Genomic DNA, 23,738 nt, shown 5'->3' on the forward strand with positions numbered 1-23,738 from the left:
TGGCTAGATCATTTCTATGGTCCAATTAGGAGATGACTAATTTCTAATTCTGCTTTTGAGTCACTTGTACATACATGCTTGACTACATAGAGGGATATATTAGTTAAATGTCAGCATTTTATTTTCTTAAAGATTTACTTTATTTTGATTATGTGTCTGTGTACTCAATGCAATATTGGGGAGTCCAGAAGAGGGCATTGGATTTCCTGGGAGCAGGAGTTATAGGCAGTTGTGAGTGGTCATGTGGGTGCTGGGAACCCACACTTGGGTCTTCTCCAAAAGCAGAGGGTATCCTCTAGACCATGCACAATCATCAAAAAGATGATTGACCACGTCAACTCAGTTTTATTAATAATTAGTATAATTAAGCAGTCATTGTTTTCTCTTGTGCTTATTTTCAATAAAAATACTTTAAAATTTAAAAAAATCAACAAAACAAATACAATAATATGTATAAAGAATCAGTAAAAAGTGGTTGAGGAAGCACCCTTTGTCAATCTCTGTGAACCTCTGTCCTCCAGAGGCATATGCATAGAACATATAACACACACACACACACACACACACACACACACACACACACACACCACATACTACACACACTATGATCAAGTGATTTATCAAAGAAGTGAAAGGTTGATTCAGTATTTGATTACTAGTAAATGTGACCCATCTCAGTAAGACAACCAAGGAAAAGGATGTGGTTCTACCAACTGATACAGTGATTTATGATGAACAAAATTCTCAGAAAAGTAGAAATAAAACATCTTGAACTTGACAAAGAGCATCCATAAAAATGCTATACCCAGCATGGCACTTAATGGTGAAAATGAAAGCTTTCCCTTGAGACCAGGACAAAGCACTGTTGGACACTATTAGTAGTCAACAGAGTGCTGGAAACTATAGCCAGTGTGATAACAGAAGAAAACAAAACAAAAAGACAGAAATAAAAATAATGCCTACATCAAAGAAATCACCAAAGTCTAAAACATTCCTAGCTGTTGGCTGGGAATGCAGCTTGGTAGTAGAGTGCGTGCCAAGCCTGCACAAGGACCTGGGTACCATCCCTGTTACCACAGAAAGAAACAAAGAACAACTGTATCTCTACAAACAAGTTGTATAATCCTGAAAACCAAAACCTTAAACAACAGCAGCAGACGATAAATAAGCCAGATAGAGTGGATCACACCTGCAACACTAATACTTTAGAGGCTGAGGCAGGAGAGTCACCACAAGTTCCAGGCCAGACTGAGGTACACACACGTGTTCTCATAATAAGACCCTGCTTCAAAACCCTGTCCCAAACATTTACAGAAGTTCTAAACTGAATGAAAAATTAGATTAAATATGTTTTAAAAATCCATGTGCCTGAAAGAGCCATCGGGACACCCACTGACAGAGAGACATCTATATCAAGTGTCTGGGATTTATTTTTTTAACCAGACTTAGAAAAAGCTCAATCAGGATTATACCAACATACAGAGAAACAAACACATTTCTCTGCTTCACTGCAACAAGCAGACCACTTCCTCTCAGAGTATACTCACAGTTTAATCAATAGAGTAATTAAAAGTAAAGCTATCTAAATCCCAATAAAACAAAACGCTATTCTTTATGTAAGATCAATGAAACTAATTTTGTCTTCATGGGGGTGCAAATGTTTTAACTGTTACAAATTGGGATTTTTTAGCTCTTTTGTATTCTACCAAAACCCCCTGGTTATCAATCCCAAATCTCTCAATCTATGTATAAAAAAAGGTAAACAAGAGAATGTTGAGAATCAGTGTGATGTGATCTCCCTGGGAAGATGGAAGGAATCAGTGTGATCCCCCTGGTATAAAAAAGGTAAACAAGAGGATGGAGGGAATTGGTGTGATCTCCTTGGGAGGATGGAGGGAATCTGTGTGATCTCCCTGGGTAATAAAGGCCCCTGAGCCAAGTAATTCCTTTAAAATTTTGGTTCTGGCGATTGATGGCTGATTCACAGATATTTCACTGCAGTCTGCCACGTGCACAGACTCCGCATGGTGACTGGAGACTTCTCCCCGACTCTGTCCTCACTCCGCTGCCGTCCTCTTGCCCAGATGATCCATGCCATGCTTGCCCTCTTCTCAGCCATGTTCATCTGTGGCTAGAAACTCCTGCCAGTCACTTGGAGGCACTTGTTGAGAATCAGTACAGGAAATAGGTGTTGATGGAGTGCACGCCTAGAAATGGTATGTCTGTATGTCGGCATTACAGCTCCTTGCTGCAAGGCTCAAGGAATAGCAAGGAAGGAGACTGGGGAGGAATAGTGTATCTTCTGGGCATGGCGGAGCTGTGGTCCTCATGAGCTCCTGGCAGCTGTGCTCACCTGCTCAAGGTCTGCACAGGCTGGAGCCAACATGGATGGGGGGGCGTGGCCCACAAGTCCCCACCCCTAGCTGAGGAACCCTGCACAGGTGATGGCTTCCAGGGCGGGAGGAATGCACTCTCTTGGTAGGTTAGCCAGGCCCTGCATCCTTGCCAATAGGAGCAGCACCAACTATAATCACTGGATGTTGACTGAAAGAGAGGACACCAAGTTTGGGAGGAGACACGGGGGGGGGGGGGGGGGGGGGGGGGGGGGGGATCTGAGAAGAGCTGGAGGGAGAGCAGAGGGGTGAATGTGACTGAAAATCACCATCTCCATATATAAAGTTCTCAAAAATAAAGTTTTTCCTGGTAAGTCAGCTGACAAAAGACCACCTGCTTGGCTTCAGCCACATTTTATAACCGATACAGGATCACACGGCCACATTTCTATTTGAAAGGTTATAAGGTAGTGAAAATCTTTTCCAAAAGACAAATCTCTGAATGAGACTGTGTCACTTAACTTATTTTCAAACTGTTCTAGGGTCACTTAGAACTCACAGGAACTTAGGGGCCCATATAAATAATACACACTATCAAAATCCAATGACCTTTTCCAGCGGAGAAAAATGAAATCTTAAAATTCACATGGGATCACAAAAGGCCCCAAATAGCCAAAGAACTTTAACCAGAATGAACAATGCTGGAGGCAGGGCACCACAGGTCCTAAAAGGTAATACAGAGCTGCAGTAATTAAAACTGCACAAAACCAGACACACAGACCGACAGAACGGAAGAGAGCCCTGAAATCAATCCCTCATTTACGGCTTTTTATACAGGTGCTGAGAATGTCCAATGGGAAGATGCCAGCTTTCTTAATAAATGGTGTTGGGATAATTGGATACTGATGTGCAGATGGAAGAAATTAGGTTCTCATCTCACACAGTATATAAAAAATCAACTCCAACAGATTAAACTCGAGTGTAAAACAACCAGAACAAAGCACAGAGGAAAACCTCCCTGATATGGATCTGGGAAACGAGGATTTGAGGAACTCAAAAACTCAGACAAACCAGATTACTCTAAACTAGAATCCCTCTGGACAACTAAGGAAGGCAGAGCTAAGTGGACAGACAGCCTTTGGGACAGGATGAGATATGTGTGATGTACACATCTGAGAAAGGTTCATGTTCCCCACATAAGCAGCTCTAACAACTCCACAGGAAGAACAAAAGGGAGCTACAAAATATGCAAGGCCCTGAGTAGACATTTCTCAAAAGAAGACTGGAGAACTGGCCGGAGATGTGATTCAGCATTTTGGAGTGTTCTCTGTACTTCCGGGGTACTCCAGTTTGGCTCTCTGTGCCCACACAGAGCAGCTTGCAACGGCCTGTAACTCCAGCTTCCGGGAGTCCAACACCCTCCTATGGCTTCCACGGTGCTGAACTTATGTACATAACCACCCCCCAACACACACACAAACACACACACACACACACACACACACACACACACACACACACACACACACCACACACACACACCACACAAAACACACACACACACATACACACACCACACAAAAACACACACACACACACACACACACCACACAAACACACACACACACACACACACACACACACACACACACACACACCCCACACACACACACACAAATTTACTAAAGACCTACAAAATATTCAGTAAGTTTTGTCTGTTTTGTTTTTTCAAGAAAACATGCAATATCATTGTCAGAGAAATAGGAATCCAAACCTCACGGGATATTATCTCAGTCTTGTTAGAATCTGTATTATCCAAAAGAGCAGAGGTGTCAGAGGACAAAGACAAACTGGGAACCATTGGAGACTGTTTTTTCAAAATGCACATTAGTACAGCCATGTAAGAAATAATATGGCGGCCCCTCAAAAGATTAATAGCAGAACTACTGTGTGACCAAGCTGTCTAACTGCTGAGTTTACAGAAAAGGATGAGAAATTAACACACCAAAAAGATAACTTCATCGTCATTTCACTGCAGCGTGCTCTACAGTGACCAGGACATGAATCAGAGTGTGTCCATTTGCAGGTGAATGAAGGAGAATGTTCCGTGCATGTGCATGATGAGACATCATCCAACTTTCTAAAAGATGGGAATTCACAACAGCAAAGAAGAAGCCTGAGGACAAATAAGCCAGGCACAGAGGGATAAGAGCCAGGTCATCTCAAAAGCAAAGATTCAGCCCATAGAAGTAGTGGTGAGAAATGTCGTTATTGGGGGCTGGAAGGTAGGAGACTTGGGGAATGCTGATCGAATAATACAAAATTCCATTTAAACAGCAGAATGTGTTAAAGACGTATGGTACACCATGTAGTCACTATAGTTAGAAATAGTGTGCTAACTGCTCATAGAATGCACAAATATTTTCATATAAGAAAGATTAAGTGTGTGAATTAACATACAGATTAATGACTTGATTTGGCCATTATAAAATATGTACATATTTCAAAGCATGCTGTATATGATAAATATATATAATTTCTATTCAGTTATATTAAGCAAAGAAATCAATAATATATCAACCTAGAAAACATAAGAACAAAACACAAACTTCTTCTAGAAGGTTCATCATTTTCAAACAAAACCAGAGCTTACCAGAATTTTAACTGGCTTCATTACTTTTCGAGTAATGACACCAGGGGCTCTCAAGCGGAGAGCTTCCAGAATACACCATTTAATTAGAAGGAGCTTCTTCAAGTCCTCATCCGACATTTTAATCTTATCTTTACCTGTAAAGAGAATTGTTTAAAGATTAAAGAAAAGACCACTAGAGAGACCAGATGGTGGTTTCCGAGCAGGCTCCTCAACGCAGGACAAGCTCACCAACAAGGAAGTGCTGCTGGGGTGTACTGATTCCGTTTCTTCTCTGTGCCAGGATGGACTGGCACCCAACCCCACCTCCAAGAGTCCTACGGCGACAGAACAGCTAAGATGGCCTCTGTCTAGAAGGGTTCAGTTTTCCCTCATCTCATTCTTCTTTGTCTAAAGCCCCATCGCACTTAAAGAAATAGCAGTAAAAAACTGAAAGAATAAGCCAGTAAAGTAAATGTTTCCAAAAAGTGCTGGACATGCTTAGTCATTGGGGGATGCAAATCAACACTGCCCTAAGGGGCTGGAAGATGGCTCAGTTGGTAAAGATTTCCATGCAAGCATGGGGACCTGGGTTTGGATCTATGGCACCTATGGAAAAAGCTAGAGTGGGGCTGAATGTCAGATTAGGAAGGCAGCAATGGAAGGCCCCTGAGGATTGCAGGCCAGGCAGCCTAGCAGATTCAGTGAGCTCCAGGGTCACTGAAACACCCTGTCTTCAAAAGTAAGGTAGAAAAGCAACTGTAGGCGACATCTACCATCGACCTCTGGCTTCCCAGCAGATGTAAAGAATGTTCCCGGGATTCTGATGCCCTCTTTTGGCCTCCACAGGCATTGCATGCACATGGTGCATACACACACACACACACACACACACACACACACACACACACGTATGTATGCATGTATGTATGTGCATATATATGTATGTATGTGTATATATATGTATGTATATACATATATATGTGTAAAACATACTTACAATATGTATATACATATACAAAACATATACATACATATAAAACATATATACACATATATATATATGTAAAAGCATTCATACACTAAAAATATTATTTTAAGTTCTGGAGATCATCACATTGCAAAATAAACCCAATTGTGAAAGATAAGTATCATCTTGCTCTCATATGCACTTATATATTCATACACACACACACACACACACACACACACACACACACACACACACTCACTCAAAAAACTACTTTAGGATTACATCTTAAAGAAAGGCTATCATCAGACAACAAATGAAGACAAGTCCTGGCATGTACGCAGAGTAAGCAGAGCCTGTCCACCCTGCTGGTGGACAGTAAACTGGTACGGCCTCTACAGAGATCAGTGTGGAATGTCCTCATGAAACTAAACCAGGAACTGCATACAATGCAGCTATATGACTCCTGCGTATGTTCCCAAAGAACTCTAAGCCCCACACCCAGAGATACTTGAATACCCATGTTTAGTGTTGCTCTGTTCACCACAGTCAAGATACAGAAACAACCCAGACATCCATGAACAGATAGATGGATAAAGAAAATGTGGTACATATACATGATGGAATTTTATTCAGGTATAAAGAGAAATGACATGGGACTCACTGGAAAATGGATACAACCAGAGATCATTGGGGCTGGAGAGGTGGCTCAGCAGTTAAGAGTACTTGTTGCTTGTGAAGAGGGCCTGGGTTTGGTTCACAGAACTTACAACCACCCATGAGCTCAGTTCCAGGCAGATCTAACATTCTCTTCTGGCACCAGGCAAGCATATGGCGCACATACAGGCATACAGGCAAATACACATACACATAAAATAAATAAGTTTTTTCAGGTGCTAGAGATCATTATTTTATGCAAAGTAACCGGGAAAGAAATATATAGCTTGTTTTCTCTCATGTGCAGAATCTATATTGAAATGTACGCATTACACATTCATACGATATGACAGTAGAAAGGAGCCTGGAGAGGGAAGAAAGGTTGGGAAGAAGAGGGTAATGGAATGTGTATTTATGGGAGGAGTCAGTAACAGGAGAGATCAGATTGGTGAGGGCATCGAGGAGTGAGTACGAACAAAATACATGGAGAGATTCGTGTATGAAAACATCACAATGAAACTCATTTATTTGTATAACCAAAAAAATAATTTTAAGACGCACACACATAGACAAACATAGACACACACACACAGAAACAGACACATGGACAAACATAGACACACACACGGACACAGACACACACAGATACACAGACACACACACAGACACACAGAAACACACACACAGACACACACAAAGACACAGACACACAGACACAGACACACACAGAAACATACACACAGACACACATAGATACACAGACACACAGACACACACACAGACACAGACACACACACATACAGACACAGACACACACAGAGACACAAACACACATACACACACAGACACACACACACACAGATACACACACACAAAAACACAGACACACACAGACACAGAGAGACACACACATACACAGACACACACAGATACACAGACATACACAGATACACAGACACAGAAACACACACAGATACACACACACAGACACACACAGACACACAAACACACACAGACACACAGAAACACACACAGAGAGACACACAGACAAACACAGACACACACAGACACACAGAGATATACACACAGAGACACATATGGACACACACACAGAGACACAGAGATATGAAAAGTGATCTGGCCTTCCTTCCCAATGATTATTGTTTGTGTTTGTTGTTTTGGCTTTTGTTTGGTAACTGGAAACCAGGTCTGGCCTTGAACTCAAGATCCTCCAACCACATCCTTCTGATGCTTCGATTGAAGGCATGCGTCACCATGCCCAGCTCTTTTACTTTTCTGTTTAATCACTGATTACAGATGACACAAAGACAGGGACAGTGGGGGTGGGGGTAGGGTGACCTCTCTGGAATGAAGAGCATGCCCTCTCAACACAGACACACTAGACTTTCCTAAGTTGAACAGGTGAAGATACTAGACTAGGTTTAGTCTTTACAAAAGGAATAGACTAGATCAATTTTTACATGGCCCTAAGTGTGGGCATGGAATTTCAGTCAGATTATACAACTTAATGGTGAATAATTCAAGGAAAATGCATTCTGGAAATTCCGCAGAAGAGCACTGCTTTCAGTCTGGTCTTGACATCACTGACTTAGTAAGTCACCATGACCAATGCATCCCTGTGGCCCCTTCCATCTCCGCCTCCTCACGGCATCAGAGACAATGAGCCAGTCAACCATGGATGAATCCTAAGGAACCCTGAGCCAAAAGAAGCTTTACTCCTTGATCTTCTTTATCTGTACTAGTCACAAAAGCTGACTTAAAACATCAGTGGATCAGAGTATGTGGCATGGGCTTTTAATCGCATTGCCCAGGAGAGAGGCAGGTGGACCTCTGAGTTTGAGGCCGACCTGGTCTACATATTAAGTTCCAGGCCAGGTGGGGCTACATAGGGAGACACAAAATAAAAAATAAGAATAAATAAAATAAAAATAATAAAGCAAAAAATAAAATCAGTTGTCATCAGCAATTATAAGATTATAGAAGGCTCCTTTCCCTCAGACTTGTCAGGTGCCAAGAGTGTGTGTCTGTCTGTGTGTCTCTGTATATGTGTGTCTCTGTATATGTGTGTCTTTGTGTGTGCATTTGTCTGTGTGTCTCTGTATATGTGTGTCTTTGTGTGTGCATTTGTCTATGTGTCTGTGTGTCTTTGTGTGTCTCTGTGTGTGCATTTGTCTGTGTGTCTCTGTATATGTGTGTCTTTGTGTGTGCATTTGTCTGTGTCTCTGTATGTGTGTCTTTGTGTATGCATTTGTCTGTATGTCTCTGTATATGTGAGTCTTTGTGTGTGCATTTGTCTGTGTGTCTCTGTATATGTGTCTTTGTGTGTGCATTTGTCTGTGTGTCTCCTGTATGTGTGTGTCTCTATGTGTGAGTACATGCACTTGCCTGCTTGTCTGTGTACACACATGTGGCGGCCAGAGGCTGACACTGGGCATCTTTCTCTACTATTCTCCACTGTACTTTTTGAGTCTCTCACTAAACCTGGAGCTTAGCATTTTAACTAGGCTGGCTTGGCCAGGGGTCCTCTGGATCCATCTGTCTCCACGGCAACCCTAGCACTGGAGTTACAGTCGGGCATGTGTGCTCATGCCTGGCTCTTCATATAGATGCTGGAGAGTCCATTTTGATCACCACAATTGTGCACGGGGCATTTTACCCACTGAGCCAGCTCCCCAGTCCTATTACATCTTGATTACTTCCCTAAGCCCCTGCTTGTCCCCACCCACCTGGTTCTGCTATAGAGTCTAAAAGGCTTATCAGAGCACAATGACCAACACTGAGCCCTCATCTTCTTCCACTACGATAAACAGACACCCCCGACTACGTTGTCTGGCCATAACAGAAAGTGGTTGGAATCTGCCAAGTTGCTAGAACTCCAAATCAGTCATCCCTGCTGCTTCTGATGGACACTGGGATCGATTACGGAATATACACTTGGTTCTTCGGCTCCTCAAATTGTGATGGACTATTGACAGTGGAGAGAGGAGTGTCTTCTATCCATAACTGGACTTACTCTATTGAGGTGATGCTGGCAGTATGGGGGAAAGTCATCCAAGAAATCAACCATGTGATCAGAAGCCTGGAACTCTTAGCCCTCAACACACACTTCAACTTCCTGAGGAAGTTTAACTTCGTGACTGAATCAACCATGTCTGTGATGGGCAACTTCCCTAAAATCTCTTTTCAAACATACCCATGTGCTGGGAGGGTCACACACACCAGCTCCAAGGGGCAAGACACTCCCAGATGTTTCCCTCCATCTGGCCACTCCCCTGCATCAGTGACATCAGGCTTGATCATAAATAGGTAATGGTAAGCAAAGTGTTTCTCTGAACTCTGCATTATTAGGGCAAATCACTGAACCTTGAGGAAGGCTGTGGAAACCCCCAGTTTGCATCTAAGATGGACAGAGTTTGAGTGGCATGGGACCTACTACCTTCTATGGTTTATTTAAAGCAGCTCAACTGTGGGGTTGAGCCCTGAACTTTCAGGGTCTGCACTAAGTCCACAGAGTTAGCACAGGAACTACAACACCCAGTTGGTGTCTGAGAAGTATAAAATGTCATTGTGTAGAAAGATAATGCCACTGTTTTCCCTTTGGCAAATACTGTCTACATATCCCTCTTATCACACCTCACATGGAATCTTGGAGACAGTGTGACCTTTGTACATTACTTAACCTGTTGATCTGGCTCAGTTGGCATACCTAATATAGGAATACTGACTGTATCTGCCTTATAGAATGTTGTCAGAACTGTTAATGTATGCAAGTCTCTCAAAATCATAACTGCCAAGGGCCAAGAACTCAGCAAGTGTTATGTGTCATTAGAATTCCCTCTGCCCTTTGCAACTGTTTGGGAGGCTGGCTCCCACTCACTCTTAAGGCCACCGGTGAAACATCCTGAGAAAGCCTTTTGCCAACTACCCCGGTTCTCTCCCAACTCACTGTCATGCCATTATATCTTCATGGGTTTGATACAGAAATTAATTCAGCTTATAATTTTACCATGGAGTTCCCAAATGTAATAATATTTCATTTCTTTCTGAATCTCATTCATTTAATATCCATTGATGTTTGCTTATGATCTAACACAATGTCTTGTGCATGGGAAGCAGTCTGTACATTATTATTGATGGGATAAATGAATAGACAAATGGGCTGATGTCTAAAACAGCGGAAGAGAAGATCAATTTTAAAAAGCTGTAGTTTGTGTGCAGGTAATGGGAAATATTTAAAGACAATTCTGGGGAAGAATGGAAAGAATGTTTAAATTAAATAGAATTTACTGCAAACCTTGCATATACTGGACCCAAGAATTGACAGTTCTGGGAAGCTCCCCAATAATGTTACACTGTGGTTCTGGGAGCCATACTTTAAGAAAAAAACACAGTGACAGATTAAAAGAAAAAGAAGGGAGCGGTGGATACCCCCAGTGAGAGAACACTGCCCTAGATGTAAAAGGCCTGGCCTTCAATTCCAAGTGCAGTAACTTAGTAAATAAGTAAACAAATAAATGATTCCCTTGTGTTTTATTTATTAAATATTCTCCTTTTAAGGCTGCTTTTATCATTACAGTACTTTTGAAATTATCCCTTCTCTTTAAAAACAGAGGTAAATAAACTTAGAGAGTGAAAATATGACTTAAACCAGCGTTCAGGTCAGAGATCTAAGTGCATGGATCATCATCCAACATCACTCACCATCAATATGTAGGAAAGGACATAAAACTGGGTCATATATTTGTCAGCTCTGATGACTTTTAACCCAGAAATTCTATCCTTTCAAAATTACATTTTAATTTTTATATTTGTGTGCATGTTGAGGGGGTGAGTGTGTGCCAGAGTATACACACAGGGGTCAGGGTAACTCAGGAAGAGTAGGTTCCCTCCTTACATCATGTATGTCCGGGGCATAAGACTCAGGATTTTAGGATTGGTGGCAGGTGCAGTTATCCTCTGAGCCATCTACCAGTCCCCAGTTTTATAATTTTATAACTACAAAGGGGTCAGCTCCCTCTGAGCAGTGGTACATTGGAGGCCACAGGCTGAGCTTATCTATCTTTCTATCTATCTATCTATCTATCTATCTATCTATCATCTATCTATCTACCTACCTATCTATCTACCTACCTACCTACTTATCCATCTATTATCAGTCTATTATTGATCTATTATCTATCTACCTAACTATCTGTTATTTGTTTATCTATCTACCTACCTACATATCATCTATCTATCTATCTATCTATCTATCTATCTATCTATCTATCTACCTACATGGACCTCACGTTTCTCACCTCACAGATACGGAGTGTGGTTCTTTAACTGTGACAACGGGCCAAATCCAGCTCACTGTTTTGTTGTATAAAGACTTGCCTTCCAATACAAATATCAACACTTACCTGTGGTTGGTTTTGCACTTCAATGGCAGATAAGAGGATGTCATAGAGATTTTATGGTCCATAAAGTCTAAAATGAAAGGCCTAGGATGGAGAAAAATTTACTCATGCCCATGGGGCAAGGAAAGAATGAGCTATTATTGGGTTTGCCCAAAGGGTCAGGTTTTATTCCAGCCTCTGAATTTTAAAAGTATGACAAATTCTGTGTGGTCTTCACCGCCCTTATCACTTCTATGCCCAGGTCAAGTGTGCGAGGCCTAGAGTGCTATTTTAATATTAGGAACCCATGTAAAAATACATGACCAGGGGGGAAATAGGCTTCTTTAGAGGATGGCTGCTGTAATGCTTACCCTCACACACTCAGAGAGCATGTGCTAGCAGCTGTGGCAAGGAGACCTGTTTCCTGACACTCAGTTTCTACATGTGCTCTTTTCTAAAAGAGATCTAAGAAAACATTGTGGTTGAGTCCTAAACACACACACACACACACACACACACACACACACACACACACACACACACCGCCCCTTATCTGAGTGCTTTCCTCTCAGCCATCCTGTTCTCCAGTCTGCTCCATTTTCCCTGTGGTGCAAACATCTCCTGGGTACCAAGCAGAAAGGGCAATTAGGTAACACATGGCACCTAAGGAGAAATCCCTTGGAATCAAGTAAACACTGGCAAGAAATCTTGACAGCAGATGTGTGCCCTTTTGTCTATAAGCCAGCCTAGCTCAGGAACACCCATCTATTTTCATGTATGTCTCCCTATGTTATTTAAGGAATTAAAATTCATGTGAGGTGTGTGCCACAGTGACCCACATGAACTAAGAAATAATAAAGATAGATCATTTCTGTTAGAAATAAGTTGGATTGGTCACGACCTTCAGTAATAAGGATGAGCTTTGGGGGTTAGATGATAGGCCAGCTGTTTTTGATAACTGAATGGAGCAAATACCTGAAACTTCTGGCATCTGAATATTTTACACAGAACAAGAAAACACAGATAAACAGTGAAATGTGGTATGGTAAATGATCTGCATCAACCTGAAAGCATGTGTGGAAACACAAAACTAAAATGCACCAAGTTTAAGAACACAATGCGGGGAAAGAAGAGCAGGCGGGCAGGAGGGAGGGAAAGCCCTCTTCCAGTATGTTATGATAGGAAAGCCTGTGGTAGAAGCCTAAGATATGTGAGGTCACAAATCCCCCCCCAAGTACCTCCCTTGAGGAGATTTCTATCAGGGTCCAGAACAGATGCTACAAGCAGCAGAGGATACTCATCTGAGGGACAGCAAGTGAATCCAAGCACACTGAGTTCTCTAGTCCCTTCACTTTATCCTTCAAGGTCAATTCAGTCTACATAGCTTCGGCTCTGTCCTCACAATCAGCTCCTCTCTGTGCCCAGTTCTCCTGTCCTCATAGTTTTAGGAAGCTCATGTGCCTTTGACCTCATCTCTGTCCTCTGTCCCTCTGTCCTCCAGGCTCCTCACTTCTTCCAGGCTCTCAGAAAACTCTACCAGAGATCCGCCTCACCCTCTACAGAACCTCTGTCTTCCTCCCTTCTCTGTGACCAAGCTGTTCTGTGTCTCTGGGATTCTACTCCATTCTTTACTGCCCCTGGTTATGAAAAAAACCCCATTCCTCCTCAGTCAATCTCTCTCCCATGCCCCCAGCCTGAGGAAAGGGGATGGTCTGAGCTTCATTTACACAAGAAACAAAACTATGCATCTAGTAGCCTGCTGGTCTCCAAGGCTCAGCAGGGGAGTTAGTTATCTAGATGTTTGTCAAGTGGTCTATAGTACTTGGGCACACAAGAATTTCATAGCAGAAGACAGCTGAAATATTAAAAACTGGGTAACACCAAATATTTCATAATAAATGCCTTTTGACAGACCCTTGGCCAGTCAAAGTATAGCTTTAATACACAGCTGAATCTCTATAATATACTCTAGCAGCCCGCAAGAGTGAGTGGGTGACCAAATGGAAAAGGTATGAGGACTGCTTTAGAATGCATTACAAGGTGGCAGCTGGTGATTTCTAGAAAGAGAGGGAGCCTGGGAAAGAAAGCAGGAGATGGGGGTGTCCCATTGTCCCTGGATTTCTGGTTCCTGGGTCTCAATGTCTGATCTCTGCCCTTTGCATGCTCTGCCTCCTTTCTGCATTGGGCTGCCTCACTGCACACCACCGCGATCCTGGTTGTCCAAGCCTCAACTTTACGTGTTAGTTGACTTATCAAAACATTAAAAATATGAGACAAGGGACAGGCAGAGTTATACTATGGCTGGAAATGACCTGCAGTGGCAAGTCTGGTCTGCCATTCAGGCTCCCAGGGATCCTGCCTCAACTGTGAAGCTGTCAGTCACTGGCTATGGAGCTAAGGCTTACCCAGAAGCCTATGGCTATGGCAAACAGAAACAGAGATGGGGAATGTTTGGTGTTCAGTACTATAAATCAGAGATCTGAGGCAAGCTTCAAACCAGTTTCTTCTTGATCCTAAAAGCCATGGGAGGCCTAGCAAGCTAGCACCTCCTCCCCTCCCCCGACCCCCATGAGCACAAATAAGACATGAAAGATAAGTTAGCCAGACCCTCTGATTCAGAACCTACCTAGCGCACTAACTTATCCAAAAGACTGGTTTCCCCTAAAATAACTATTTACAGATATTATATTTGAACAAATTCACCACTCATTCCTTCTTCATGGTTTTCCCGTTTTAGTTCACTATTGCTACGGAATACAGATAATAAATATTTTTCTACTACACCAAGGGTAGGTAGTGACCACCAGCTGGAGTTAATGCTCCTAATCAGATGTGAGGGATTCCAATGGGAACCAGGCTGGTCATGCATTTGTACTGTCCACCTGACAGGAATCACCTAGGAGGCGGGCCACTGGGCTTGACTGCCACAGCTTTTCCACGGGTTTAACTGAGGCGGAAAGACATGTCCTGCATGTGGGTGGCACCATTCTGTGGACTAGAGTTGCAGACCAAATAAAAGGGGGAAGAGAAGGAAACGAGCTGAGGGCCCTATTCACCCGTCTCTGCTTCCTGACTGCAGACATAGGACCAGCTACTGTGCACGTACGCCACCATGCTTTTCCTGCACGATGGGCAGATGAGATCCCTTCAGACCTCATCCAGGATAAACCCTGCCTCCCTTACGTTACTTTTGCTAATATTTTGTCACACCAATGAGAAAAAATAACACGTGTCCCCGTCCTAACATCTCCCTGTTCGGTCTAACACATGCACAGTTTTGACCCTGGATGTTTGAACTTAGTTGTGGTCAAGTTTCTGACATCCTTTAGAGAATTTTTTTTTTAAGTTTTTAAACCTTATTTTGCACCGTAGAAACATTTTACATCACATTATAGAATATAGGACTGAAAGCCTGTTTCCAATGGGAAATAGCTAAAACACAAATGTATAAGTGATGTGGAAAACAAGTGTTTTTTAATCATGTATTTTTAGTTTCTCAAATCCCAGTGTGATGTGGGAAAAAATAATGTAGTATTCTTGGACAAGACAAAAGAGTCTGTTTCCAAACATCTTTCTGATAAAAGACTGTTTTTTGTTAAAACTCTCAGAAATGGTGCTGCTCCCGTACTGTCGGAATTTCAATGCTCATCTGTGGTGTGCTAGCCCAGTCCTGTGGCTCTAAATTTAGAAAGTTACACTTGGGAGAATGCCAAGGTAATCACCAGAAGGGCAGGAGCCCCACAGAGACCGAGAGACCACTATAGAGAGAAGCCAAGGCGGGAGCTGAGGGGGTTGAGGGCAAAAATTAGAAACCGTCTGTTTAACTCTTGGCATAAATGCAATACAATCAAACCTTAGGATATTTGAAAACAAATAAAATAAAGGACGATTCTTTTATTCAGACATAGTATGTGTGTGGGGGGGGGGTAGGGACTTTTGCCTGGCAGTGGTGGCACACATCTTTAATCCCAGCACTCAGGAGGCAAAAGCTGATGGATCTCTGTGAGTTCGAGGCCAGCCTGGTCTACAGAGTGAGTTCCAGGACAGTCAGGGCTGTTACACAGAGAAACCCTGTCTCAAAAAAGAAAGAAAGAAAGGAAGGAAGGAAGGAAGGAAGGAAGGAAGGAAGGAAGGAAGTTAGTTTTAATGTATCCCATTTAGTTTTTAGATGAAAGTCATAATTACACAGAGACTATAAACGATTTTTCGTAAGTATAAATGAGAGATTGAAATGCTGTTATTTCAGATACTAACTCACTCATACTACAAACACACTACATATCTGCTAAGATCAGCTGTACACTACCCAAACTTGCGCTGCATTTTGTAAAATACTCATTTTTCAGACTCTGCCTTACCTCAAGAAATTCCACTTTACAAGTAGACTTTTTTACTCAGTTTTGACATAAAGGATAACTCCCCCGGGCAGGCATGTGAAGGGTCATCTACCTGGCAAGCAGACTTTTTTACTCAGTTCTGACATAAAGGATAACTCCCCCTGGGCTGACATCAATCACACTGCATAGACTGATAAGCACTTATTTCTGGAAGTTGAAAGGGCACCACCTGATGCCTTAATTACTTTTTGTTGATGATAAAATGCTGTGATCAAGACAACTATGAGAAAGAAGGGTTTGTTTAGGGCCTATGGTTCCAGAACATTAGTGTCCACAATAGCAGATCCACAAGCAGAAGGCAGAGCATCCTCGGAATGACATCTTTTGAAGCCCTAAAGCCCACACTCAGTGATACACCTCCTCCAACAAGACCATACCTCCTCCAATAAGGCCACACCTCCTAATCCTACCAACTGAGGATCAAGTATTCAAACACATGAGCCTATGGACATCTGTTAGGGACCAAGATTTCAGGAACCAAACATGAACCATGGAAAGTACTAGCTAAGCCAGAGAACAAGTCATAAGCCCACCACACTTCCCCAGAGCAGTAACACCTGTTTACTAACTGGAGGCTCCCAAAGATAAGAACATTCCACAGTCAGGTGCATGCCAACCAAATGTAAAGAGCATTCCATGGTCAGGTAGCCTAGCAACAGAACAAATGGCCCCTGACCAGTGACCTTAGCAGACTTCTTGCAGTTGCACGACCTGCACATCTCCCATGTTCTGCACGCCTTCCACATCCCTTCCCCTTCCCTCCTTCCTGCCCCTTCCCCTCTTATGCTATATAAGCCATGCGGAGGAAAATAAAGATTGGCGGCTTGATCAGAATACTGTCTTGCTATTGTCTCTCGTGTCGTTCCTGTTCTCTCATTCGCTCCCACAGGTGGGTCGCCCCTGTTGAAACCCTGCTGGCCAAGGCAGACATCATTCTCAATCAAACCAGGAACTTACCAGATGCACCAGACCAAGGGAAAGACACAACTCCCTCAACCAGACCCCATGAAGAGGGGCACATAGCTCTGTACTTGCTTGGCTCCCACCCACATGTCACATGACCATCCATGTCAAGGACTGCCCCTGGGGCTTTGGCTCAGCTCTGTCCTCATTGTTCACACAGTATACCCTCTTGTTTGCCTGTCTGGACCCATCAGCCAGTCCCTTCACCTGGGATGATTCTGTCAGCTCTGAAGTTGAATACAAACATGTATTTTCACTTCCAGTCTGTGATCTGCAGCAAGCAGCCTGAGCCACAACAGCAGCTACTTCCCAACAGCTCATGATTTCTCTTAGCAATACAGACTCTGTTTACATTTCCTAGCTCCTCAAGACTTCAGAAACCTCTTGAATTCTGTGGTGGCCTTTTAGTCCTTTATAGCCTTTCTGCAACCTACACATTGGTACATAGAGATATAGGTATTGTGTGGTATGTAATGTGTAATGTGAGAATTAATATTAGTAATTAAGACTACAATAAAAGTGAATCTTGCTCACCTAGGCCAAGATTACCAAAGAAGGAAATCTGGCAAATTGCTGCCATAGAAACCGGCATACCCTGTAATTTACTGTTAGTCAATGATTCTGACATTGAGGGAAGACATGGACATGATCACGTGCTTCTAACACTGCACACTCCAAACATATCTGTGTTACATGTAGCTCAAACATCTGCTGTAGGAGCCAGAGCAATGTTAATAACTTATTGGCTACCTAGATCCTTCATTTAGTCTTCATAGATACCTCTCAACACTCCAGGCTCAGACAAGTCAACATGTCCAACTGTGAGAGACCGGCTTTTCACCCAAAGATGGCAGGTCTTCTACAGGCCTCTACACCTAGTGAAACCTCATGTATGTGTTTGTTTGCCCAAGCCCCTACTACAGATATCCCTGAAACTTCACTCCATCAGACCCTTCCCCTGCATGCCAATTACAAATTAGCCAATCCCATCAGACTGTGAGGTCAAGTTCCCAACAATGGAGAGAGCCAGCCCACCCTCGCCTGCCCCCACATCAGAATAAATGCTAAGTGAACTCCCCATCCAAGAGTGCTTGCTCTCCCAGTTTGGGTCATGATGCAACCTTTTGGAAAAGTAAAGATTGTCTTGCACAGTGGCTTTGGCATTGTTTGTAGATCTGTATGTGAGAGGTCGTAAATATTCCAATATTCTTTTCCAACACAGGGAGACATGTTGACAGTATCACCACAGCCTTTAAAGCTAACAAGGAGCCACATCGGTGCTAATATCCCACCTACTTTTCCAAAGCAGGGCAAAGAATCAAATGACAAAAATCACAGCCTTAAAGGATCTTGGACACAGGAACACAGGACAGTTTATCAGGACATAAATAACTATAATACAAGTCTCAGAGCAGAGGGCACAGGCATCAGTGGAATTCATCTCCTCTCGCCTGTGGCTGGAATTCATGGAAGCCTGGAAGGATGGGTAGGCGTCACCCAAGCGGAAAGAAAAACAACAGATTCTAAAATAAATCATGAAACTATAGTTTCTTAGACTTAAGAAGGAATAGTCGCCAACTAGAACACCAAAGAAGGACTTTGGAAACAATTCCACAGCTTTTTCATATTTTAAGCCCCTTTCCTCGTACAAATATAGTCACGGACATATATAATAAATATGTAGAAGAAATGTTTCTTTAGTCCTAATATTAGGTAGCTAAAGAGACATCAGCAGTCTTGGAGGACTTTAAGAATGGGGGTGCTTCCTCATAATCAGCTCTAGACACCACCTCCTGTTTCCCTGGTAAACGGAGAAAGGGAAGCATCACATTTCCCTCCTTAAAATTTAAAATATCACATAAAAAGATGGGCTTTGATGAGGTCTATTGAAGGAAATCTAATTCCTACTGGTAAAAAAGGAAAATGGATCTGGGTGGAGAAAGACATTCTGATGGATCTTGAAGACTCTTCAAATACCATTGTCCTTTCCCTTTGGGCTCAGCTAACAGCACCTGTCAATCACCTGGCCAGATCATGCCTCAAAAACCAACAACAAAAACAACAACAAAACGCACCTGATTTGCTTGAAGACAAGCCAAAGGAATGGGAAGAATAATTACCCCCAAAAGTAAAAAATACAAAAAACTTATGCCTTCTAGAAACCCTACCTCAAGGCAGTTGCTTCAAGGTCTTTACTTCCAGGTGTGCAAAAGAATAACTTTCTCTCTTACTTCTGTTTTTCAGATACTGGCCCGAGTCCTAAGCACACTTCCCTTGACACTCTGAGCTTTTGTACTCATGCTCTGAACAGCCCGCAACCTTTACAGCTGTCTGTGGAGCTGCATTGCTGGCCCCACCCCAGAAGACAAGAAGGACGTGCTTCATTCCTCTTCCCAGCTTCCTCCTCCTGGCTGTTGCCATGGCTTCTATAAAGCTTGCCTGCTGTGCTTCTCTCAAATGCCAAAAAAATGGCCCTCAAGTTCTTTCTGGCTTGGTTTTTAAATTCCCTTCATTGGTTCCACAAAAGGGAACGCTGATTCTCCTGTGACACTGGATGCCATTCTGTAAGGACTTTTGGTGAGGAAAATGGCAGATAGTGATGAGTCTTCCAGATGTTTTTGAGACAATTCAGAGAGACAGAAACAGAAAGTAGGTTGTGATGTGAGGTTGGATAGTGAGGTATTCCCCTGCTCCGGGCTCCCCATATTCTCAAGCAGGTATTACTGTACTGTCAAGAGCCATGGGGATGAAAAGCACATAACAAATTCCCTGCCGAGTTAAAGCACCGATTCCTACACAACGTACAGGGTCCTTCTTGACTTTTGAAATCCTGGGGGCTCCTGCACAGAGGTTATCATTACATAGTCATAGGCCAGCTTGCTAAAGGTAATTGAAGTTGAGGTGTGTGCATCACGGTCAGTGTCCACGAAGATGAGTGGCTGACGAGAAAAACAGGTTAACATAGCCTATGTAAAAGAGGAACTGAAGAGACACCATCCAGCAATGTTTCCTACCAAAGTTGGGCCCAGAGATCTACTTGCTAAATTTCATAATAATGTCCCTGAAAAGAAAAACTAATGAATAAAATGTTAGTATTTTATACATTTTCCCCATGTTCAAGTGTGTACAGTGTATATATGTGTGTACATGTGTATGCATGTTTGTGAGCACACCTGTGTATGGGCACATGTCCATGGAGGTCAGAAGTTCATGACAGGAATTCTATTATCCCTGATCACACTTCTAACTTACTGAATGAAGCTGGGTTTCCAATCAAAATCAGAACCATGAATATGACTAGGACTCATAGCCAGCTTGCTCTGGAGACTTGCCAACCCAGCATTGTGTGGGTTCTGGCAATCCAAACTTCAATCCTTCCACTGGCCTTGCAAGCTATCAAGCCTGAGCCATCTCCCCAGCCCAGGGAGCTTAGACTTTCATTTCAAAAAATTATATAGTAGTTTAGGAAAAATATAATCTTTCTCTGACTCCTACTCATAAATAATGAAGCAAGGATACCAATTGTTGTCAGGGGATAAAGATGTCTAATGTTCAGTTTTATTTCCTCAGCCAGAGGCTTGAAGATGAGCTTACAAGAAAGTCTGTTGTTTACAAAGGAGAGAGGAAAGAGAACCAAGAAATAAGAATTTACTGTATTCTGGGATTGTGGGGGAGGGTTATATTTCCTCTTTTATTTAAAAAATTTTAAAAACTTAATATAAGTAATACTTGAAAACTCTAGTTTTAAAATTATATCTCCATTTCAGTTCAGAAACATCCTCTCATAATTAAAACTTTGTTTCTTTTTTTCCTCAGGAAAACACACATTCACTTATAATAGTTAGCTCGTCTGTCATAAACAACAGTGGATGAAAATGTCCTAAAGGCCATAGCATTTACAATCAATTTTCTAGGTCTAGCAATCCTTTAATAGGATTTAATATTTAATATTTAAAAGTGATGAAAATGGGCTGAACACAAGTTTGGGGGAATTTGGGAGGGGGATAAGAATTAATTCTTCTTGTCTTCCTAGTGAGTAAAGCAGTAAAACTCTTTCTATAAATGTCACTCCCTTTGGAGTGGCACTATTACGAGGCATGGTATTGTTGCAGTTGGAGGAAGTGTGTCACTGTGGAGGTGGGCTTTGAGATGCTCAAGCGAGACAGTCTACTTCCTGTTGCCTGCAGGTCAACATGTAGCAGCTCCTGCTCCAGCACCATGTCTGCCTGCACGCCGCCATGCTCCCTGCCATGATGATAAAGGACTGAACCAAAGAAACTGTGAGTCACCATTTCAATTAAAGATTTTCTTTACAAGAGTTGCTGTGGTCATGGTGCCTCTTCATAGCAATAGAAACGAAGACAATTGGAGATCTAAAATAGAAAGTGGAAATGGTTTTCCTGACACTAGAAATAATTGATTGACTCATAATTACTTGAAGAGTGAAACAGATGGCTATCTGGGGGTGAGTTTTGTCTGGTCATCTCCTTCAGAGAGCACACAGGAACTTGTGAAACACAGAGAAAGAAATCACAGGAAGAAACCCACTCTGGAGACTCCAGAATGAAGACACATACTAAAGGCTAAATCCTGCTGGCTTCCTGACCACATGTGGCCTGTGCTATTGTTTTAAGCAAATTATACATCTGACTGGGCAAGGAAGCCACTCAAAAATTTGATATGAAAATGAATATTCCATATTATCCCCCAAATATTTCTTCAGCAGTAAAAAAGATTATTCAGGTTTTGTTTCTTATAAAACATTAGCGTTTTGTTCCTGCACAAGCTCAGTATTTATGCACTGTTACACATGTTTTCCTAGACAGAACACCTATAAAACAGACATTTGGTCAGATACGTCAAGTTTAAGGGAGAAAGAGTGAGAATAGATCGAAGACAGTGGCCAGGAAGTGAAACACCTTGAGTTCTTTGCTGTTTCCTACAGACTCTTCTTTGGGGTTTATTGTTTTGATTCACTGCTGGTTTTTGGAATGTTTGCAAATGCAAATAACTTGGAAATGTTTCTCTCCAAGATGTGAAAATGAAATAGATACACCACTTTGCCTCTATTTTTTTACTTTAAAGATGAGCATTACAAATTGGACATTTCTAAATTATTCTTTAAAGAACTGTCAGATAATTTATCTTGATTGCATTCTTTCGCCTCCCCAAACTTTTCCTGGCCCTTCCCCACCTCATTACCCACCTAATGACGTTTTTATCCCCTTTGATGTTTTTTGTTCACAAAAGGTAGACAACTAAGTCCCATATCCCATGTATTTCCTGTGTATGCTGTGTACTCTGGTTATCCTAACTTTCTGATCAGTTTTCATATGTTACTGAAGTCTGGCTGTAGTAATTTATATTTCTAAAAATTTTACTTATTATTACTACTACAAGTTATTAATTGTAATCACAGTTATCCTTCTGCATGAAACTTTAACTGATTTGGGTAATTTCGAGAAATACATTGGAATTCTCATCACAGTTCATTAAAGGTACAGTAATTTTAAAATGTGAAGTAATTAGACATTTTCATGATACTAAATCTTGCCATCCAGGAACATAAGCATGTTTTTTAAAGTATACTTTTATGAAATATCATTATTTTCTCCGTATAGGTCCATCCCAACCTGAGTTTTTTTGTTGTTGTTGTTTGTTTTGTTTTTGTGTGTGTGCGCGTATGCGTGTGCATGTGTGTGTGTAGTGTACACAAACATATGTGCAGTTGCACACATATGTACATAAGAACCCATGGAGGCCAGAGGAGACTATGGGGTGCCCTGCTCTATCACCCCCTGCCTTGTTCCCTTGAGATTAGATGGCTCACTGAACCTGGAGCTGAGCTGAGCCAGCAAGCCCCAGTGATCCTCCTGTCTCTGCTTCCCACAGAGCTGGAGTTACAGACACAGGTGCAACCATGCCAAGCTTTTTATGCGACTTCAGGGAATTTGAACTGTGTGCAGCAAGCACTTTTACTCCCTGAGACATCCCAGGCCCCAGCCCTGTAGTTCTATGCACTGAAAATGATAAAGAGAGGTGAAGAATTCAAGGAGGGGCCTACACAGCCCCTAAGGCACTTGTGGTAAATGAACACTGGACACCAAAGGAGTGCCCATGGGCTCTGAGGACATGGCGCTGCAGCTAGGAAAGACTGCAGGAGCCTGGCAGACCTCATCTTCAGCCCCATCACCCTCCAGCCGCCAGCCTTTCCACACATGGTAGTCATTTCTGAGTTCTCATGCTACTGCTTCTAAATCTGTGAGAGGTCAGCAGGGCTTCTAAGATCTCAGGTATCTGGGATAAGGTGTGTTATCACGGTGCAGCTTCCTTCTGAAGAAGTATAAGCAATAACGGTTTGGAAGCAGAGGACGCTGGGCTGCTTCACTC

The 23,738-nt window shown here is 42.4% G+C and overlaps 1 protein-coding gene across 2 annotated transcripts in view; it reads right to left on the bottom strand.

Annotated features, from left to right (window-relative positions):
* LOC118569796 (24-hydroxycholesterol 7-alpha-hydroxylase) overlaps window positions 1-23,738 on the bottom strand; it is an 84,248-nt gene that overhangs the window by 23,786 nt on the left and 36,724 nt on the right. For both annotated transcript variants that reach the window (XM_036168040.1, XM_036168042.1), the window contains exon 8: window positions 4,987-5,120. In XM_036168040.1, coding sequence (XP_036023933.1) covers window positions 4,987-5,120 — 134 coding nt within the window. The remainder of the gene's footprint in view (window positions 1-4,986; window positions 5,121-23,738) is intronic.

The sequence above is a fragment of the Onychomys torridus genome, chromosome 18 (genome assembly GCF_903995425.1).
Source record: "Onychomys torridus chromosome 18, mOncTor1.1, whole genome shotgun sequence".
In the NCBI taxonomy this organism is placed as follows: Eukaryota; Metazoa; Chordata; class Mammalia; order Rodentia; family Cricetidae; genus Onychomys; species Onychomys torridus.